The sequence below is a fragment of the Diabrotica undecimpunctata genome, chromosome 5 (assembly GCF_040954645.1).
Source record: "Diabrotica undecimpunctata isolate CICGRU chromosome 5, icDiaUnde3, whole genome shotgun sequence".
NCBI lineage: Eukaryota > Metazoa > Arthropoda > Insecta > Coleoptera > Chrysomelidae > Diabrotica > Diabrotica undecimpunctata.
Window position 1 is genome coordinate 53489918 of NC_092807.1, and position 19163 is coordinate 53509080.

General features: G+C 35.1%; 1 protein-coding gene across 1 annotated transcript in view; it reads left to right on the plus strand.

Moving 5' to 3' along the window:
- The first annotated feature begins 1628 nt into the window (after nt 1-1628).
- The window catches only part of LOC140440630 (O-acyltransferase like protein-like), a 78179-nt gene continuing 60644 nt past the window's right edge, over nt 1629-19163 (plus strand). Inside the window, exons 1-2 of the mRNA XM_072530997.1 lie at nt 1629-1696; nt 17120-17316. Coding sequence (XP_072387098.1) covers nt 17191-17316 — 126 coding nt within the window. The 5' untranslated portion in view covers nt 1629-1696; nt 17120-17190. The remainder of the gene's footprint in view (nt 1697-17119; nt 17317-19163) is intronic.

Below are 19163 nucleotides of genomic sequence, written 5' to 3' on the forward strand. Positions count from 1 at the left end.
TGACTTGTTCAGAGTTCGATCTTCAACTGAGACTAAGGTTTACTAAGTGCTACGTGTGGCCAGTGCTGCTATATGGCGTAGAGGGCTGGACACGCAAAACGAGGGATATAAACCGATTAGAAGCTTTCGAAATGTGGCTCTATCGCCGTATCCTAAAAATACCATGGACAGCGAAAATCACAAATATAGATGTCCTTAAAAGAATAAACCAAGAACGCCAACTTTTCGAAACCATCAAGAAAAGGAAAACGGCGTATCTAGGTCACATCATGCGAAATGAAAAATACCAGTTCCTCCAACTTATAATCGAGGGTAAAATTGAAGGCAAGAGAGGAATGGGACGCAAGAAAATGTCCTGGCTCCGAAACATAAGGCAATGGACAGGGATTAACGACATACAATCTCTGATACATATTGCAAGAAATAGAGAATTAATGGAAAATGTGATCGCTAACATCCATTAGTGGATTTGCATCTAAAGAAGAAGAAGGCGATTTTAAGACGAATAGAAAATGACGTAAACTAAAGAGTGCAAAAATTTTGGGACGGATTTTTCCAGGCAAGTTTTTTGAACCAGCCGAGACCACAAATAGAATATTAATAACAAGCAGTACAGAAGCAAATACTTCTAATATACCAAGAAAGTTGGTCAGAAAAGAAATAGAAGAAAGTAGTGTTATGAAAAAAAAAAAAAACGGCGCAACAAGAGTAAGATAATACTCGAAATAAAAAAAATGAGACCAGAGGTGATTGAAAAAATAACAATAAGAAATAAAATATACCTTCAAAAAAAAAAAAGAATTACACTGCATAAAATTGCTCAAGTACTTATAGCAAATGAAGCTATAAAAAAAGTCTAGACAAACAATCTCCGGAGTTTGAACAAATACTAATTTGGAAGAACTCAAGCAGAATTAAAAAGTGAAAAGCCATGAGAATGTTCATCGATTTAAAAGGAACTTTTTATGTAAGCCAAGTTCCACTGTACAGACCGAAAATGAAGATCTGTTTGTAGCCGAAGATGACGAGGATGATGAGACTTGTCTTAGTGCAATGGTTTATTTACAAGTTCTCGCCCCAGGGAGTATTAATTAGTGGCATAAAATGCAATTATGGGGCACATTGTCAAAGAGCTGGGGTGTCTGCAAAAGTAAAAAAAAAAATTTATTTCTTGTTTTGGTTATTTATCTACCTACATTTTTATATTTTTATGTTGTTATCATTTTACCATTTATTGTGAGCATATAAGTCATTATAAACCACAATGACTGTGTCATTTTACATGATAGATGTTTGTAAAATAACATAGTGTAAATACTTTGTTACAAGGAATATGTTACATTTTTTGTCAGTTCAATATTTCGAATGGTACCTACAAAAAATGTTTCAAATAAAAAGTATGTCATTTTAGGACACCTTCTCCTATTTTTTAATGCCTCGATGACTCCTGTACTGCAAGCTAATAACGAAAAAAATATTTGGTACATTATCATGACACAGCGAAATGTTGCATTGTTGCAATACTTATCGGTTATATAATTATTTTGTAAAATCTGACAATGTATATCTAATTTTATTTACAGTTAATGTTATTATAGTAACATATTCTGTTATATTTTTAGGGCAGCAGTAATAACATATGCGTTACTCGTAACCTTTGGAACTGTATACGGAAAGAAGTTTAGACAAGAAAAAGGTTGGTATCTAATTTCATCTATTATACAGGATTCTGCTTAATTTTAAAATATATTTTTAGTATGACACTTAAAAAACACCTTTCAAAAACAATTCTTGTGTATTAATAAATGCTAATTAAAATATTAAATTGATATGCAGCATCGTAAATATTCAGTTAAACCATTGGAAATAATTATTTTCTTAACTTCTACAATATGTAATTCTTAATTAAAAACAATTTTTGTGGCCTCAATAATAAAATGTATACAATTTTTTATGGGTATATAGTAAACAAATGAATGAAAATAATGTTTTACTTTGAAAATAATGTGTTTTATTAACCCGTTAATAGCCAAATTTTTATTTTAGTGAAAATAAAAGGTTGAAAGGTCTATTAACGACAGGTATTTAACAAAAATCAAGAAAAATACATATTTTATTTACAAAAAAAATCAATCTGGGTTAAAGGCGATTTAAAAAGGGAAAAACTTTTAATTGGGTATTTTAACATTGATCCCTATTAGTCTCCAAGCTAGATGAAACAAATATAGATCTTTCAAGTAAAGCCCTAACCTTTGTCTATCTAGTGAAAACTCTAGTATATAATAGAGAACCTTGTTCGTCACGAAGTACTCCTGTTAACACAAAACATTACGTCTAGACTAACAAGTCCATCAATATTCCTGAAAATGTAATGAAGCGTTTTCAGTATCCAGATAAGAACTATAAAAGCTGATTTAGTGTCAGACTTTTGGGCATATAACTACTACGATTAATAAACCTGGGTCCTGCATGAGAGTCAGAAATTCATATAGATCATGGAAAATTTATAATATAACACAATGTAGATGCAAAGAGCAGGTATCAACAATATAAGGTGACGAGAATCTGCTAAGTTCACTAATAATGTTGCCGAGAGGGGGCGTTTGGGCCCGTAGGACCCATCGCCGGCTCTGCGGACTTCTTCCTGTCCTCGAAATTAGACCGGGTGTTGACCATCTTTGCTTGTCACTGATAAAATGGTTTAATACTTCTACTGGTATAAAATAACGGTTACCGTGACAAGTATCTGTTATAGGTAACAGTTCCAAGGAACAGTTACAAAATATCAGATCAAAAATAGAAAACAGAACAGGTAAAATAGTCTAAGTATTCCTTGACTTACGGAAGGAATAACTTAGTAAACAAGAAAAATAAAATGGTGGTGGAGAGAAAATCTACCTGCTTTTATGTAAAACAAATCCTTTGTTTTACGTAGCGAAAGTGGAATTTCCCTGCATCGAATCAATTAGAAATTTGGATTTGGCCAACCTTGGAATTCCCAAGTATTTTAACCGATATCCAAATTCCTTGATGCGTCGAGGACATCCCCCCTCCTCTGAAAGACCTAACGGTGCTAAGAAAATTTATTAAAACAATAGAAAAATACAATTTAAGAATAAAAAAAAATACAATAATAAAATTTTTACCCTAAAAGAATATAATGTAAAAGACTTAAGATAAAAAAAAACTAAGATATTGTACTTAAGATATTTGAACTTAATTGTATATGGTCCAGTAGGCCCAGGTGGTCCAGGTGTGCCGGGTGGCTCGTCTGCTTCCGTCAGGGCTACTTTATTCACCCTGAGGAGGTCCTACGACGTCGTGAAGATATAAGGCTACTCAATTCACCTTGATATCTCCACGTGTCGTAATGGGACCTTATCCTTGTTCATCTTTGGCGGTCGGCTGCGCTGTGGTTCCTTCATCCCGTCCGTCCGGAGGGGTCAGGGTCCTATGGTCAGCATCGTCCACCATCGTGAACTCTTGGAGGAGATTCTCTTCAATCTCGCTCCTGGGTACGTCTTCGGAGGTTTGCTGCTCGCGTCTTCGAAGTCGTTTCTTTCTCTTGTGTGTCCGGTGACTTCTCCGGATTTCCTCTCGGAGTGGTATGTCGACCGGACCGTCGAGGATGGGGTCGGTGTCCTCCTCCTCGTCGCCGTGCTCCATTGTCTCTATCAATAGAAGGCATTCGGCGTCTGGCATGTGATCTGCTGTCAGGCTAGGTTCTTCCTCCTCGTCGACGTCCTCCATCGTCTCTAGTAATTGAACGCCGTAGGCTTCTTCTTCTTCTTCGGGTGTGCCTGTACTGATGTCCGCTGTTTCGGTTTCTTCAGTGGTCGGCTGACGTGGACGGTTGTCTAATATTTCATTGTCCTCTTGGGTTGACTGCTCTGCTTGTTGGGATGGGGTTTGATGGAATTCCAGCTGTTGTGGTTTGGCTTGCCTTTCTGCTGGGGTCGCCCAGTAGATGGTGGTTCGGCAGGCAGTACCAGCGTGTAGACATTTTCGGGGTATGTCTACATTGGCCTCTTCCTGCTCCAACCAAGGCATCCCTAACACAACGTCGTGGTTCAAATCCTCCATAACCATGCAGTTTACAGTCGTGTCCAGAGTGTCAATGTTCATATTGACTGCAGCAGTCCCTAGGGTGCGGGATGTGCTGCCCGTGCATGCCAGCTGAACCAGTCCTGGTCCTCGTTGCAGGTCCCGTCTCTGGATCAACCTCTGGTGAACGAAGTTCCCGGAGGCACCGGTGTCGACCAAAATCTTCACTTGCTGCCCGTTGATCCTTCCATAGAGTTGGGGGAGGCCTGCTGTTGAGGGTTGTACCTGAATAGGATTCAGTTGGGGCACCATCTTCACAACAGGGTTCAGTTGGCGCCCCGATTGACGTTTCCCTGGTTCTGTGGGGTTGGAGGTGGTGGTTGGTCCATTGATGGCATCCTGTACTGTCCGCTGGGGTTCCTCCATTGGTCTATCGCCTCAGGGTGTCGTGGAGCGTTATCCTGAAGTAGGGGACGGTACGGCTGTTGTTGCTGCTGCTGGGGTTTGCCGGTCCGGCGGATGTCACATTCCATGCCCTGGGCGATTGTCAGAAGGTCTTTCTCGGTTCTGGGGATGTTCGCTCTCAGGCAGATCGCGATGTCGGGTCTCAGTAAGTTCGCTATCGTTATACACCTCTGGTCCTCGGGGGTATGTGGCATGAGACGTCTGAATAAGGCAGATTTCTGGTTAATGAACTCCTCCGTGGATTCGTCTCTACGTTGATGTTCTCCATGAAGCTTCGACGTCAGGGTTGAAATTGCAGCAGGGTCATTGTATCTCCTTAGTAGACGGTCTCGAAATGTGGTGTATTGTAGGTCTGTGTGGGAAAACTTCTGGGCCCATTTCTTCGCGTCGCCGTGGAGTGAGTTGTCGATGAGGTAATCTATCCAATTGTCCTCGTCCACGTCGTATTTTGTCAAGAAGGTCTCGGCTTTGGTTAGAAAGCTGAGAGGGTTTTCAGTGTCCCGGCCTGAGAACTGAGGGGGCTTCATATATGAAATCCTGGGCTTCGGTGGCTCAGGATGAGGCATCTGGGGTGTGGTGCCTTGAGTGGTCGATAGGGCCATCATCGCTTGCATAAGGGCAGAGATGAAGTCAGCTGTGGAAGGCTGGCTCGAAGACGGTCCTGGGGTCGTGGATTCGGTTTTAGTTGGTTGGGCGCCATGTTGCCGAGAGGGGGCGTTTGGGCCCGTAGGACCCATCGCCGGCTCTGCGGACTTCTTCCTGTCCTCGGAATTAGACCGGGTGTTGACCATCTTTGCTTGTCACTGATAAAATGGTTTAATACTTCTACTGGTATAAAATAACGGTTACCGTGACAAGTATCTGTTATACGTAACAGTTCCAAGGAGCAGTTACAAAATATCAGATCAAAAATAGAAAACAGAACAGGTAAAATAGTCTAAGTATTCCTTGACTTACGGAAGGAATAACTTAGTAAACAAGAAAAATAAAATGGTATAAAAGTACAATGCAAAGAAAATGTTTCTAAGTGTTTCTTGACTTACGAAAGAAACAACTTAGAATAAAAAGTAAAATACACAAGATAAAAGAATAGAAAAATGCAGAAATATTCCTAAGTGTTTCTTGTCTTACGGAAGAAACAACTTAGGACAGAAATACAAATAAATGAAATATGTAAATATGAAACAAGGTATGGAAATATTTCTAAGTGTTTCTTGACTTACGGAAGAAACAACTTAGAGTGAAAATAAACAAGAGAATCAAATATGGAAAAATAAGAATACAAATACTTGTGTTTGAAAGTGTTTCTTGACTTACGGAAGAAACGACTTACAAATACGAAAAATCAAATACAGAAAAGATGTGGAAATATTGCTAAGTGTTTCTTGACTTACGGAAGAAACAACTTAGCATAAAATAGAAACTGAAAGAGACAAATATATTAAGTATTTTCTCAACTTAACGAAGAAAATATCTTAAATAAAATATCGGAAATGTGTTCTTTTGACTTACCGGCAAAGAATGGCTTAGACGCACAATTAAAATAACAAGTCAAATATTCAGAGAAATATTTCTGAGAGTTCTTTGACTTACCGGAAAGAACTACTTAGACAAAGTACAAATCAAAATATAAAATAGAAAAAGCAAGATAAATATTTCTAAGTGTTCTTAACTTACGGAAGAACAACTTAGACACAAAATACAAGAAAAATAAACAATCAAAATAATCAAATAAAATATCAAACAATCAGTACATGAACAAATATAGATCAATGTATTATTCTAACCTGAAAAGGTCTGAATATACAATAATGCTAAAATAAAAAGGTATACAGAAAATCAGAAATAAAACAATAACTTAGTTGGAACAATAATAGCACCGACTAGGTCTACAGTAGAAGAGGCAAGCTCGACTGACCGATGAGAGAAAATCTACCTGCTTTTATGTAAAACAAATCCTTTGTTTTACGTAGCGAAAGTGGAATTTCCCTGCATCGAATCAATTAGAAATTTGGATTTGGCCAACCTTGGAATTCCCAAGTATTTTAACCGATATCCAAATTCCTTGATGCGTCGAGGACAATAAACAGGGTATTATTTATTACTGGAAAAAAAGAAGCCCACTATATTAATTTGATGGAAAATTGGATTTATTCATCTTATCGTATCGCCAATATATTAATATATAAATTGAATTGGCGATAATTCGTTATGCAAATATATCTTGAATTGTTAAAGGATACTAAATATATATTAAATTGTAATATGCATTGTATTTATTAATTACTATTTACACACGGATAACTTATCGATGGCATTACTTAGTTAAATGATAAATTAAGACTAAACGACTGTACTACTTAACTCCGATTGCTTACCTGTTTATTATTTTATAACACATCGGTTATTAGGCCAACGACGTTATTGAAATAACGCTGAATCTTCACAGTTGATCTTTAAGGTGCAACACAGTATTTTAAAACTAGACACACATTGTTATACAATGTGTGCCCTAGATTTCCGATTGAAAGCAATTTACGTAATTTATAATTAGTATTATTTTTGAGGGAAAGCATTATTTCCGATTTTTTTATAAATCCTAATTTCTTTGAAATATGTCTTTGTATATATTACACCACTACAGATGTGGAATTGAATTTCATATGTCGAAAATCGTTGTCATCTTTGATCACTGGCACCTCTATATAAAATAGTATTATGCCATTGTAATTTAAATCATATAAAATTAAGCTTCTTAAAAATTCCTCGCCATAATTAGCCTCTATATAATTTATTGTAATTTGAGCATTTCTATCTGCATGGAAAATAAAACTCTTGCAACTCAACTCTTTCGAAAATTCAATTTGTTTTTGAAAGTTCGGTTAAAAACTTTTTAAATTATTTTATTTGTATATCTGTATAATCAGCTTTAATTCCATACACAGATTGGAACAGTTTTTTCTTTACTGTTAATATTAACATACAAGGAATTTCTACAAACGACTTGTTTTGCCAGTAAAAGCCTTCTTTCCTTTTAGCTAAACGAAAAACTTCGCCTATTTATTATATAAAAACCTTCTGTTTGTTGTGTGTCTAAACTTTCAAAGAATAAAGAAAACTCTCTTCACATTATCTTTATTTTGTGTTCTATCGCACCACTAACTGACTCTTTAACATTATAAATCAACTTCATAGATCACATGTTCAATAATTAATAAAATATAACTATGACTATATTTCATATTGTTCAAAACTCGAAGCTTCTTTGAAACTATAAATTTCCACTTTTAGCTCCACGAGGAAAGCGTTTTATGACCAATTGCAAGTCGTAGATCAAGTCAGAAAGAAGATAATAATATTGTAGGGATTTTAACGCTCAAACAGGTAAGGAAGTTATACCCGGCATTAAACAAAAACATAACGAGAATGTTTAAAACGAAAATGGAGAACTGATGATGAACTTCATGAATAACATACTAAGAATAAACAACACATTTTTTGACCACAAAGACGAACAAAAATATACATTTAATAACACCCGTGGACAAAGATCTATGATAGATTATGATGAAGCCAACAGAGATATACCATCATATATCCATCAAAAATAATCGACGTAATACTTCCCACCCAAGAGAGCGGCGCCAACCCAAACAAAAATCAAAGTCGAAGGACTAAATACGGAATCCACAGAATATTTATACAAGAAAAGAATATTAGAGAAGATTGCTGGGAATGGAATATAAGAAAACTATATTATCCAGGGATGCTGGGAAAAACTCAAAAATAACGTAATTAACGCAGCAACATCAACAAGCTATGCCAGCTATGACCCCTCCCTATCGTAAGACATAACGAATGGGGAGGCTTTGCAGTAAACGTTTCTTTGACTGCCCTGGGTAATGGAACATGCTTGGTTTGTGTGGTTAAGTCACCTGAGTTTAGGGGTAGATAAAAGAGATTCTCCCTATGAATGATTAAAGTTAATTGAATACTTAACTTAGAACTTGTGTCACCAGAAAGTGTGACATCTAAGTCGGTGTCTCTCCATTCTAAATGTGTGTGGTCGGTCACTCAGTCCCCGAATTTAAACAATAAATTTTGTTATCCTCGCCGGCTAAGTAACCCTCTGGCCATCGAGCCTACGTTTGACGTTGTACCTCGATGCCTACAGTTCGCGATTTTGTCTTTTGAGCTAACTGAAGGGTATTAGGTGCTCCAGACTCGGCTTAATTATATGAGAAGTTGACTTTCAGTCACGTGGCCAATCAGTTTCTTTGGTTAGAAAAGGGGAACGGATTTTTGCCGTAATTGGACGCACATAAATGCTTCTAGATTCAAAAAAATTCTATGGTGTTAAAACTGTTTTTAAAGGTTTCTCTTGGTCTAACAAAGAAACCTCTTTAAAATTTGCTGTCTCCTATTAAATGTGCCATTGTAACCGTTTCAAAAGATTTAAAAGAAACTCATATATTTCGATTATATTTTTTTTTAATAAAACTAATAGCCCCATCTATCTGTCAAGTACCTACCTGTAGCCGACTCAAGGATTCTTCTGTAATTCCCAAATATATCCGGTAGATGAGCATATTTTTCAACTTGTCACTCACACCCAATTTCCAGATTCAGGCGCCATGATAGCGCTTCGCTCTTTTCTGTTAAGACCGTCCAACCGTTAAGACGTGTTTCCAAAGTGGGTCTCAATTCAGAGGTGAGCAAATAAATCCTTTTCTTGTCCATATTTCAGATAGATATTTATTTTTTTAGACCCTTATTGGAGAGGCTATAATGCTGATATTATATTTCTAATACTCGTCGCAAGATAGTATTGCTATGGAGTTATTCCAGATCATGGCCCAGTAGCAGTATCTTTTTATGGAATCCCTAACCCCTCTTATCTAGGATGGTGATTTGATATAGTACGTAGCTGAATCAATGGTTTATTTGGTGACTGATTAAATAAGAAGAGAAACAGAGCAGATTAAGGTTGTACCAATTTTTATTATACCTACTTTCAAGACAACAGAAATGATTATGAACTCAAAAAAAAATGAAAATATAGTGAAGTGTTCTAATTTAATTTAAAGGTTTATTTTCTTCATTGTTCCTAGTTGATAAATAACTATATTATTTTCAATGTAAACAAATTTCGAAATTTGGGGTTAATATATATATATATATATATATATATATATATATATATATATATATATACATTCATTTTCTTTATAACCAATTCTTAATTTAATACGATACAAAGATTTTTTGTTTATGATAATGTTAACATAAAATAATATTTTGGAATCCCTTTGGGATGACGTAACTTTTAATGTTTTCTTTTTGTTCATTGCTAAGAAATAATAAAGAATAGTTTTCTTGTAAACTTTCAATAAATCTTAATTTTTTTTTTGCTCTTCCCCTTTGAGGATAAACCAGGGGTGGCGTCCAATAATAAATTATAATTTCATATTATCTAATTGTGCTTGAATTTAAAATACGATATAGTTTCTATAACCCCGCCCTAATTCTCTTCGACAACGAGCGATTCTGGCCTTGTAATATTATTGTAGCACGGCAAGTGTTACATAAATGGCGCGCCAATCGTGGAGCGTGTATCTTCATTATAAAAACAACGTAATATGTTTATGATTTCTGTTTACATTTCGTATTTTAGACTCAAGTTGTTTGTGTATTTGCTTTTACCCAATTTTTGTTTAATCAGTTTAACTGGTACGATTTTCGTTTTCCTTTAATTTAATCTTCGTAAAATTGCGTAGAAATATTCTCGTCGTATTTTTAATTTTGTGAAATACATAATACGTATTTGGAATGTTTATTACGTGTGCATTTTAATGGTCGTATTTTGAATGGTAAGATAATCGTCTGTTTATTCCCCGTCCGCGTAAGGTAAACATTCCATATTAGAGAAATTTTGTTTATGTCCATAAATTAATTCGTATCTAAACGATGGCTTTCTTTGCAGTTCAGTCTTATTTGTTGATAGAACCATAATAAATATATTCCTCAATGTGTTTATTTTAAATAAACGAAATGGCTCTAAGCGTTTGTTATTTGAAAAATCAATTAAGTGAATTTTATTTCTTAACCTTGATTCATGGTTTTTATTTGCGGCAAACAGCCGGGAACTATATCTATATACAGGCTGTCCCGACCTACCTAATTTTAAAATGTGTTATCTGGATTTTTGCAGAATACTTTTTTGGGTGTTTTTGATATAATATCTGTTATCTGTTAAATTTTCTTTTTAATTTGTTTTCGTTTATTTTAAAAATTTATTTTTTCATAGTTTAACTTTTTCGTACTTTGAAAAGAAAATTTTATTTCCTGAAAAGGAAAATGCTTTCTATATTTTACAGTCCATTGTTCTTTTGTTTTGCATGTATAAGGAAGTAATGATATGACTTCGTTTCTCTCTGCCTAAGGCGTCTTTGTTGAGAATATAGAGCGGAAATATTGTTATTTTCCTTCTGTTATGTTAATTTTATGTCTTTGTGTGGTCAGATGTAGTAGAAGTATGTTTTTGGTACTGGAATATATTGTTATTTGTGGTTTTACCTTTTTTTCTCGAGATGTCCTGTAGGACGTACAGGCACGTGACCTGTATTATTGTATCTTGAGTTATTTGTGTGATGTCAGACTGTTGTATAAGCAGCAGCTTTCTTTTTTTGTCGTTGACATTTTTGCGGTCTTCTAATAGTTTATTAGACCACATATATCTTTTGCTTTGAGACTTTTGGCTAAGGCTCAAAAGCTTTCATTTATTATCTTGTGTTCACGATATGGTACAAGTGAGGTTGAAGTAGTTTGCTGTTGTCTATTGTGACTCTTTGTATATACAGAGGTGAAACAACCCGCTGCCGCCTATTGTGAATTTATCTTTTATCTTTATGTCGACGTTAAGACCACGTTTGTTTAACAATTGAAATAGTTCTGGTGCTACCGTAAATGACCCACTGAGAATGAAAAGTTTATATTATTTTGACTGTTAGAGTTCTGCTAAAGAATGGTAAACATTTCTTTGTGATTTGTATGACGACCATATTGGATTCAATTAGGTGTCAAAAATGTTTTACTGTTCAACTTTTTTTTATTGTTGTGGTGTGTTACATCCAACATCATGATTTTTTTTATTACTGACGATGGACTGTAATATTTTTCTACTTCTTTGGAAGATTGTAATAATTCTTCCGTTCCTTTTAAGTCTTATCGTAAGTTTTGTTTCGTGGAAGACTCTTACGATTCTTTTTTTTGTTTCTTTTGGAAACAACAGTTTTAGACTAAACTGTTTGTGTATCGATTATGGTTTGTATGCCATATATCCATTTTCTTTCTTCTTCTCCAAGATTGTGTATTAACGGTTTGGATTTATTTTCTTCTTTTGTCCTTCTGGAAGTCTTCTTGCTTGGAAATTTTCCACTGTGATCAATCCCAGAGGATATTCTTATGGAACTATTGGCCATCCTGTCTTTCTTCTTGTGCGTTAGTTCAATTTTCAACCAGTTGTTGGAAATTCATTTATTGCTTGACTGTGATAGTCAACTTTATTATTGTTTGATGCTATTTAGGTTGTCTACCTAGTGGATAACCATAGTGAAGCTTGTTTAAGCTGTGTTGTTGGCCACCCGCCTTTGTTAAGCTGGAAGTATCCCTCTTTTCGCTCCCAGAAACTTTAACACTGGTCTGTTCCACACTTTTGGTTAGGCTAGAGCCATGTTTATAGAAATCTACCATTGGTCGTTGTGACTAATAGCCAACGAACTGTACCTGATGTCGATTCATCAAATCGAGCATCCAGTTTAATTTTGCATGTAAATATGTCGTGATTTTTGTTTATTTTTTTTTGTTTTATTCAGACCTAAAACTTATCTAAGTCAGTGTTTCGTCGGATAATTCAGATTTGTCTGAAACCAAATAAATCGGTTTTCTTAAAATTTTAATACCTTTCTTCTAAAAGGTTCAGTCCATTCTTAATTTTTAATTTTTTAGTTGATTCCCTTTACGCCTTTGCGTACTTAATCTTTGCTACCTTCTCCAGCGACTATTCAACCCCTCCGTGGCCCGTGTACAGGAAGAGTTGCGCTAACGCGAACTTTATCCTGGAGAGGATTCGTTTCCTTTCCAAATTTTTTTGGCGTGGGGTCAGTACAGCACTGATACCCTAGTACTTAGTACATTGAATACCACTTTGCTTCGGCAAATCTGTCCCTTAGTGCTTCTTTCCCTTCAGGAAGTTGACACGTTTCAATTTTTTTTTGAGCTGTCTCGACAACCCTTGTTTTATGTCGGTGGTGTTGACTATTAGTCAGGGAGCATCCTGCTATAGTCAAGTGGATTAGTGGACCTATCCCTATTCCAATTAATAATTTTGTGTATCTCAGATGTTGTCGCAAAGAGACGAGCCTCTGGAAGTAGTGTAGGAGACTCCGCACGTCGATCTCCAGAGCAACTCAGTTTGGCTCGCACCCCAGTTCGTTGAACTGTTTTACTTTTTATTATTATAATATTGATCATTTATTGTGTTCAGTATGTCTATACATATGTCGTATTTCTTTTCGACATAAATTTTATTTTTATCTTATCTTATTCTACTTCGGTATTATTCTCTCTCTAGTTTGTATTGATCGAGATCTTGAGTTTGTGCTACCCCGACCAAGAACCTATATTGATTTTAAGGGTGTTTGCAAAATTTAATCTCATTTTATTTTTAGAATGCCTTGGTAGAATGTGATATTTTTATGCTTATGTTAGTTTATATTACAATAAATTGTACATACCTTTAGTTGTCTTCAAGTGGATACAAAATTCAATTTATCTTATTTTACGGATTTATAAATCCAAGTAATTTTTTTGGTATCTATACCAAAGATATCAAGATTCCTCTGTCTAGTTACCAATGATAGTTCATTATAGTATCTGTTCATTTGCCTAAGTTTTACTCTTAGTGTGAAGACCTTCGAATTTCGACTCTCTATTCGAAACCCCCCAAAATAATGTTTGAAAAGATTATTGCTGTCTAACATCCTATATTCTGAATGGCCAGACACTGAGGAAGGCTAGGGATGAAGTAAGCGGATTCCCGCTAGTTGACTCGTCGGAATGATAAGCCATTCATAATTGTATTTCAGTTATAAATCTAGAATAACAGCCTCCCGCGTCAGGAAACTTTTTTAGTTCTCCAATACCTGTTTAGTTATGTAATCTAGAATTATTTAGACCCTACCCGAAGTTGACCCTACCCGAAGTTGACCCTACCCGAAGTTGACCTACCAATGTTGTCCCTATTATAGGCGGATGATACACGTTAGTTATCACAAATTCTAGTTGTCATACTAATAACTAAACATCAGCTTTTTTTGTTTCTAAATATAGATGTGTCTTACAGAAATTCTGATGTCTACCTTTCCCAGTAAACTTATTAAGGCTTGTCTTTGTAGAACTTTAATGTACCCAATTTTGAACTATTAGTAACTCTTTCCTTTTATTTGTGTATTTCTAAATGTGTCTATAATGACGCGCTGCGTTATTACCTTATGTTATTCGTGGATTAAGTCATAGATGAAAGACTCTATGCTTCCGAACAAACGATGACACATTTGTATTTTGTATCTTATGGCGTTAATGATACGATTGTATTATTATTCTTATGTTATTCGTGGATTAAGTCATAGATGAAAGACTCTACGCTTCCGAACAAACGATAACATTATTTTTTTTTGTGTTTTATTGTGTTAGGTCTCATAACGACTACGCAGTAAATTATCTGTTTTGTATCTTGGTGACAACACTAGTATATTTTGCTTTATATTACTTATGAAATTTCAAATAATAATATCTTAATTATATTGTTTCGATTGAATGCGAGCATTTGGTCTCAAATAATGATTTGTAGATATGTTTTGTTTTATTCCGCTTTGTTCATGATATTGGTTATAGGTGAAATACCCTATGCATTTTGAGAGTGAGAATGCAATTTTTTTTTGTTTACATTTTTATAGTTGAGTCATTTCTATGCGTTCTGTTTCGCTTTGTTCTGAAATCTTTGAGTTGTTCCCACGTGAGTTGTGAAAGAAGGATTCTGTGAGTCCAGATTGTAGCTATATTTGTCCATTCTGTTTGTCTTACCTCTCCGTATATCTATTCCCACTTTTGAAAAGGTTAGTATGGTGTGCCACCATGCCTAGTCCGATTCCACGCTGGTACCCAGTTGAAATCGTGGGGAGGGCTGTGTAACCGTTTCAAAAGATTTAAAAGAAACTCATATATTTCGATTATATTTTTTTTTAATAAAACTAATAGCCCCATCTATCTGTCAAGTACCTACCTGTAGCCGACTCAAGGATTCTTCTGTAATTCCCAAATATATCCGGTAGATGAGCATATTTTTCAACTTGTCACTCACACCCAATTTCCAGATTCAGGCGCCATGATAGCGCTTCGCTCTTTTCTGTTAAGACCGTCCAACCGTTAAGACGTGTTTCCAAAGTGGGTCTCAATTCAGAGGTGAGCAAATAAATCCTTTTCTTGTCCATATTTCAGATAGATATTTATTTTTTTAGACCCTTATTGGAGAGGCTATAATGCTGATATTATATTTCTAATACTCGTCGCAAGATAGTATTGCTATGGAGTTATTCCAGATCATGGCCCAGTAGCAGTATCTTTTTATGGAATCCCTAACCCCTCTTATCTAGGATGGTGATTTGATATAGTACGTAGCTGAATCAATGGTTTATTTGGTGACTGATTAAATAATAAGAGAAACAGAGCAGATTAAGGTTGTACCAATTTTTATTATACCTACTTTCAAGACAACAGAAATGATTATGAACTCAAAAAAAAATGAAAATATAGTGAAGTGTTCTAATTTAATTTAAAGGTTTATTTTCTTCATTGTTCCTAGTTGATAAATAACTATATTATTTTCAATGTAAACAAATTTCGAAATTTGGGGTTAATATATATATATATATACATTCATTTTCTTTATAACCAATTCTTAATTTAATACGATACAAAGATTTTTTGTTTATGATAATGTTAACATAAAATAATATTTTGGAATCCCTTTGGGATGACGTAACTTTTAATGTTTTCTTTTTGTTCATTGCTAAGAAATAATAAAGAATAGTTTTCTTGTAAACTTTCAATAAATCTTAATTTTTTTTTGCTCTTCCCCTTTGAGGATAAACCAGGGGTGGCGTCCAATAATAAATTATAATTTCATATTATCTAATTGTGCTTGAATTTAAAATACGATATAGTTTCTATAACCCCGCCCTAATTCTCTTCGACAACGAGCGATTCTGGCCTTGTAATATTATTGTAGCACGGCAAGTGTTACACCATTAAAGATCTTTTCTCATATACTCATGCTTTTTCTTTTGTGGTAAAATAATAACCCTTAGGGGACAAAGGTTTACTTCTTTCCGCATTCCTAGGCTTTGTACTTTATTTAAATGAAGAGTTCCTGGGTCCTCATTTCTTAAAAGTAGTTTGAAATAAAGGCACTAAGGATTAAAACAGAAACCTAATACACTGATACTCAATAGACTTTGAAAAGTAGCTACAACTGTACAAAAGCAAAAAAAAAACTACAAAAAAAACAATAAAAAAAAATCGGTTGCCTGTAAAGTCGGTTTTACGGGCAAAGATTTTACGTGACAACGTCTTTTTCTCGGTAGAGTATTTATTGATATTAATATTATTAAATTTCACAATAGGAACAAGGAATTGAATGAAAATAAGAATTGCACAAATTTTAACTATAGAAATATATTTTGTTTACTAAAACATTGTACATGTAAACTTAAACTTAACTAATTTCTATTTGAGTGATTTTGTTGAGGATAGGACGATGATAGGAGAAATATGAAATGAAAGGAAGTGTTTCTGCTGTAATGTGTCTTGAACGCCAAGAACGCTCGAGAAAGACAGAGACACATCACGCACCGATTCAACGCGCCTAATTCTCTAGTGCTGCGCGCGCAGCGGACCGATCATGTTTGAGTGGGAGAGAGACGCAAGGCATTCGCCGGTCCGGCGGGCCTCTCTCTCGTTCGGTGACTCATCGTAACAGACGTGAGCGGGCGTTACACTTTTTCATGAATGACTCCGAGCCACAACCTAATTTAAGACGTTGTCACGTCAACATGCACGATGACCAAAATGTCGTTTAGAGCTGCTGTTTTACTTGTAGATCGGTTTATATTTATTATGTTTGTAGTAGACGTGTGAGGAATACGCATAAGTTTTTGACACAAAAATATGATATATATTTGTGTTTTATTTAGTTTATCTGTCCAAAATTGTATAATTATTTTTATGCAGACAAATCATTTTTGTTTGATAATCACAATAAGTGTGAGAAAACGATCTCCGTTGATAATTATTTTTTGTCCTTAAAATTTGTATTTTCTATAAATGTTTCCTAATCAATTTTTCCCATTATTTTTGCAAAAATATTGTTGCCCAATATTTTTTTTTTCAATAAAAGGTACAATAAAATTATAAATAAAATAGTAATAATTATTGTTAACAAAAGTTAGCACTAATAAAAAAATACAACCAAAATATTATATTAATATTTCAGGTATAAAATTCGTAATATCCAAATTGTCACTAATTCATACATGGAAACAAAGAACCAAAATACCGGATAATATGGATTACCAGAAGTTACTCTGTATGCAGGGCATTAGATTATTTTCAATATCACTGATAGTTATAATTCATCTTATATTAGGATATAATTTTTCATTTATTCTCAATCCAGCTGAGTACGAAAAGGTGAGTATAACGGTGAACGGTGACTTTTTAAACTACACTTGAGTGCAAAAAAATCGACTCAAAATTATTTTGCGAAAGTCTATCTCCTGTTTCAATCTAAAAGGTGTAAATTTAATAATATTTATTGTACAATTATTATCCTCATTATTGAGTTTGAAAAAAGTTTTGGTTTTTGGTAAATCGGGTAACGTATTACAAATAAATAATGCAACACGTAGAGAGGGGGTCAGAATTTGATTAATTAAAATCGACACGCACCGACTTAACGCGTTCGGTTAACATCGTAGGCATCAATTTCCATAGCGATGCACTAAAACATGAGTCAATTAAGTTCGAAACTGCATAACGAATGGATACCACATCTGTCAAAGCAGCTCAAGCAGTAGCATTATTGAGAGAAGACCTGAGCCAGAGGGCCGTGGCAAATCGACTAAATTTAAGCCAATCTGCTGTGTCCCGAGTATATCGTCGGTACCAAGATACTGGTGATTATGTCTGCCGACAAGGAGGAGGCCGTAAACGAACAACAACAAAGAGAGATGATCGATTTCTTGTATCTAAATCTCCGAGAAATCGACATTTTACTGATGCTAATCTCAAAGAAGAGCTTAGAGAGGTCCGAGGTGTGGTTACTAGCGTTTGGACAGTCAGAAGGAGACTTAAAGCAGCCAACCTGACACCAAAAAGGGCAGCTACGAGTCCCAAGCTAATTGGAGCCCTAAAGCCCTAAGTAAAGGCGACTAGAATTTGCTCGCGAACATCTGGATTGGGACGACTATCAATGGAGTCAGGTATTATTCTCTGACGAAAGAAGGATCTGCCTACATGGCAACGAAAAGAGGCGTCGAGTCTATAGAAGGCCAGGAGAACGATTTGCTTAATGTTGTATACGAGAAATTGTGTCATATGGAGGCGGTTCTTGTATATTTTGGGCAGGCATTTCCATGGATGGGAAAACCGAGTTGGTTTTCGTGCCTGGTGGAGGACGTGGGGGAGGTTTAACGGCGGATCCTTACATAAGAGATATTTTGGAGGCAATGTGGTTCCATACGAGGGATTTATTGGTGATGCCTTTATTTTATTACATGATAATGCACGATGTCATACCGCACGAGTCACCACCACCTATCTGACAGATCGGTATACCTACAATAAATTGGCCTGCGTTGAGCCCGGAAATAAATCCAATAGAGTATGTTTGGGATGAGCTTAAACGAAGGGTTCGAAACAGAAATCATGCACCAAGGAGCATAATGGAATTGAGGGCTGCGCTTAATGATGAATGGGAAGCAATGCCTCAAGAATTTATTAGAAAAGTCATCCGATCCATGCAAAATCGACTGGAAAGTGTAATTATGAATAGAGGTGGTAATATCAGATATTAAAAAATAAAAAAAATTCATTTCGTAATGGATAATTTCTCTGTTCATTACGTCTTTCTTGGGATAGTTCCAATGATAAATATTTGAGAAACTTTGTTCGTATAGCACATTGTTTTTATAATGCGTCTTCCAACTAATGAAATAGCGGTTTTTGTAAGTTCAATAATAAACTTACTGTTTGCACATTACATCTTGTTATTTTCATACTTCTTACATTAAAACAGAAGTCGCAAACAGTAAACATTTCGCTTTTGAGTCGATTGTTTTGCACTAAAGTGTAGTAATAATAAAAGATAAATACTTTATACTCTACCACAACTTATGAATATGTCTTTTAATAAAGGTATTTTAATTTGTTTTCATTTTAAAATTTAAACTTTTACAGTTTGACTCCTATGCCCTGACTAATCACCTTTAATTTCTTATTATTAGCGCCCACGAGGATTACCCTCGGAATTTTGTATA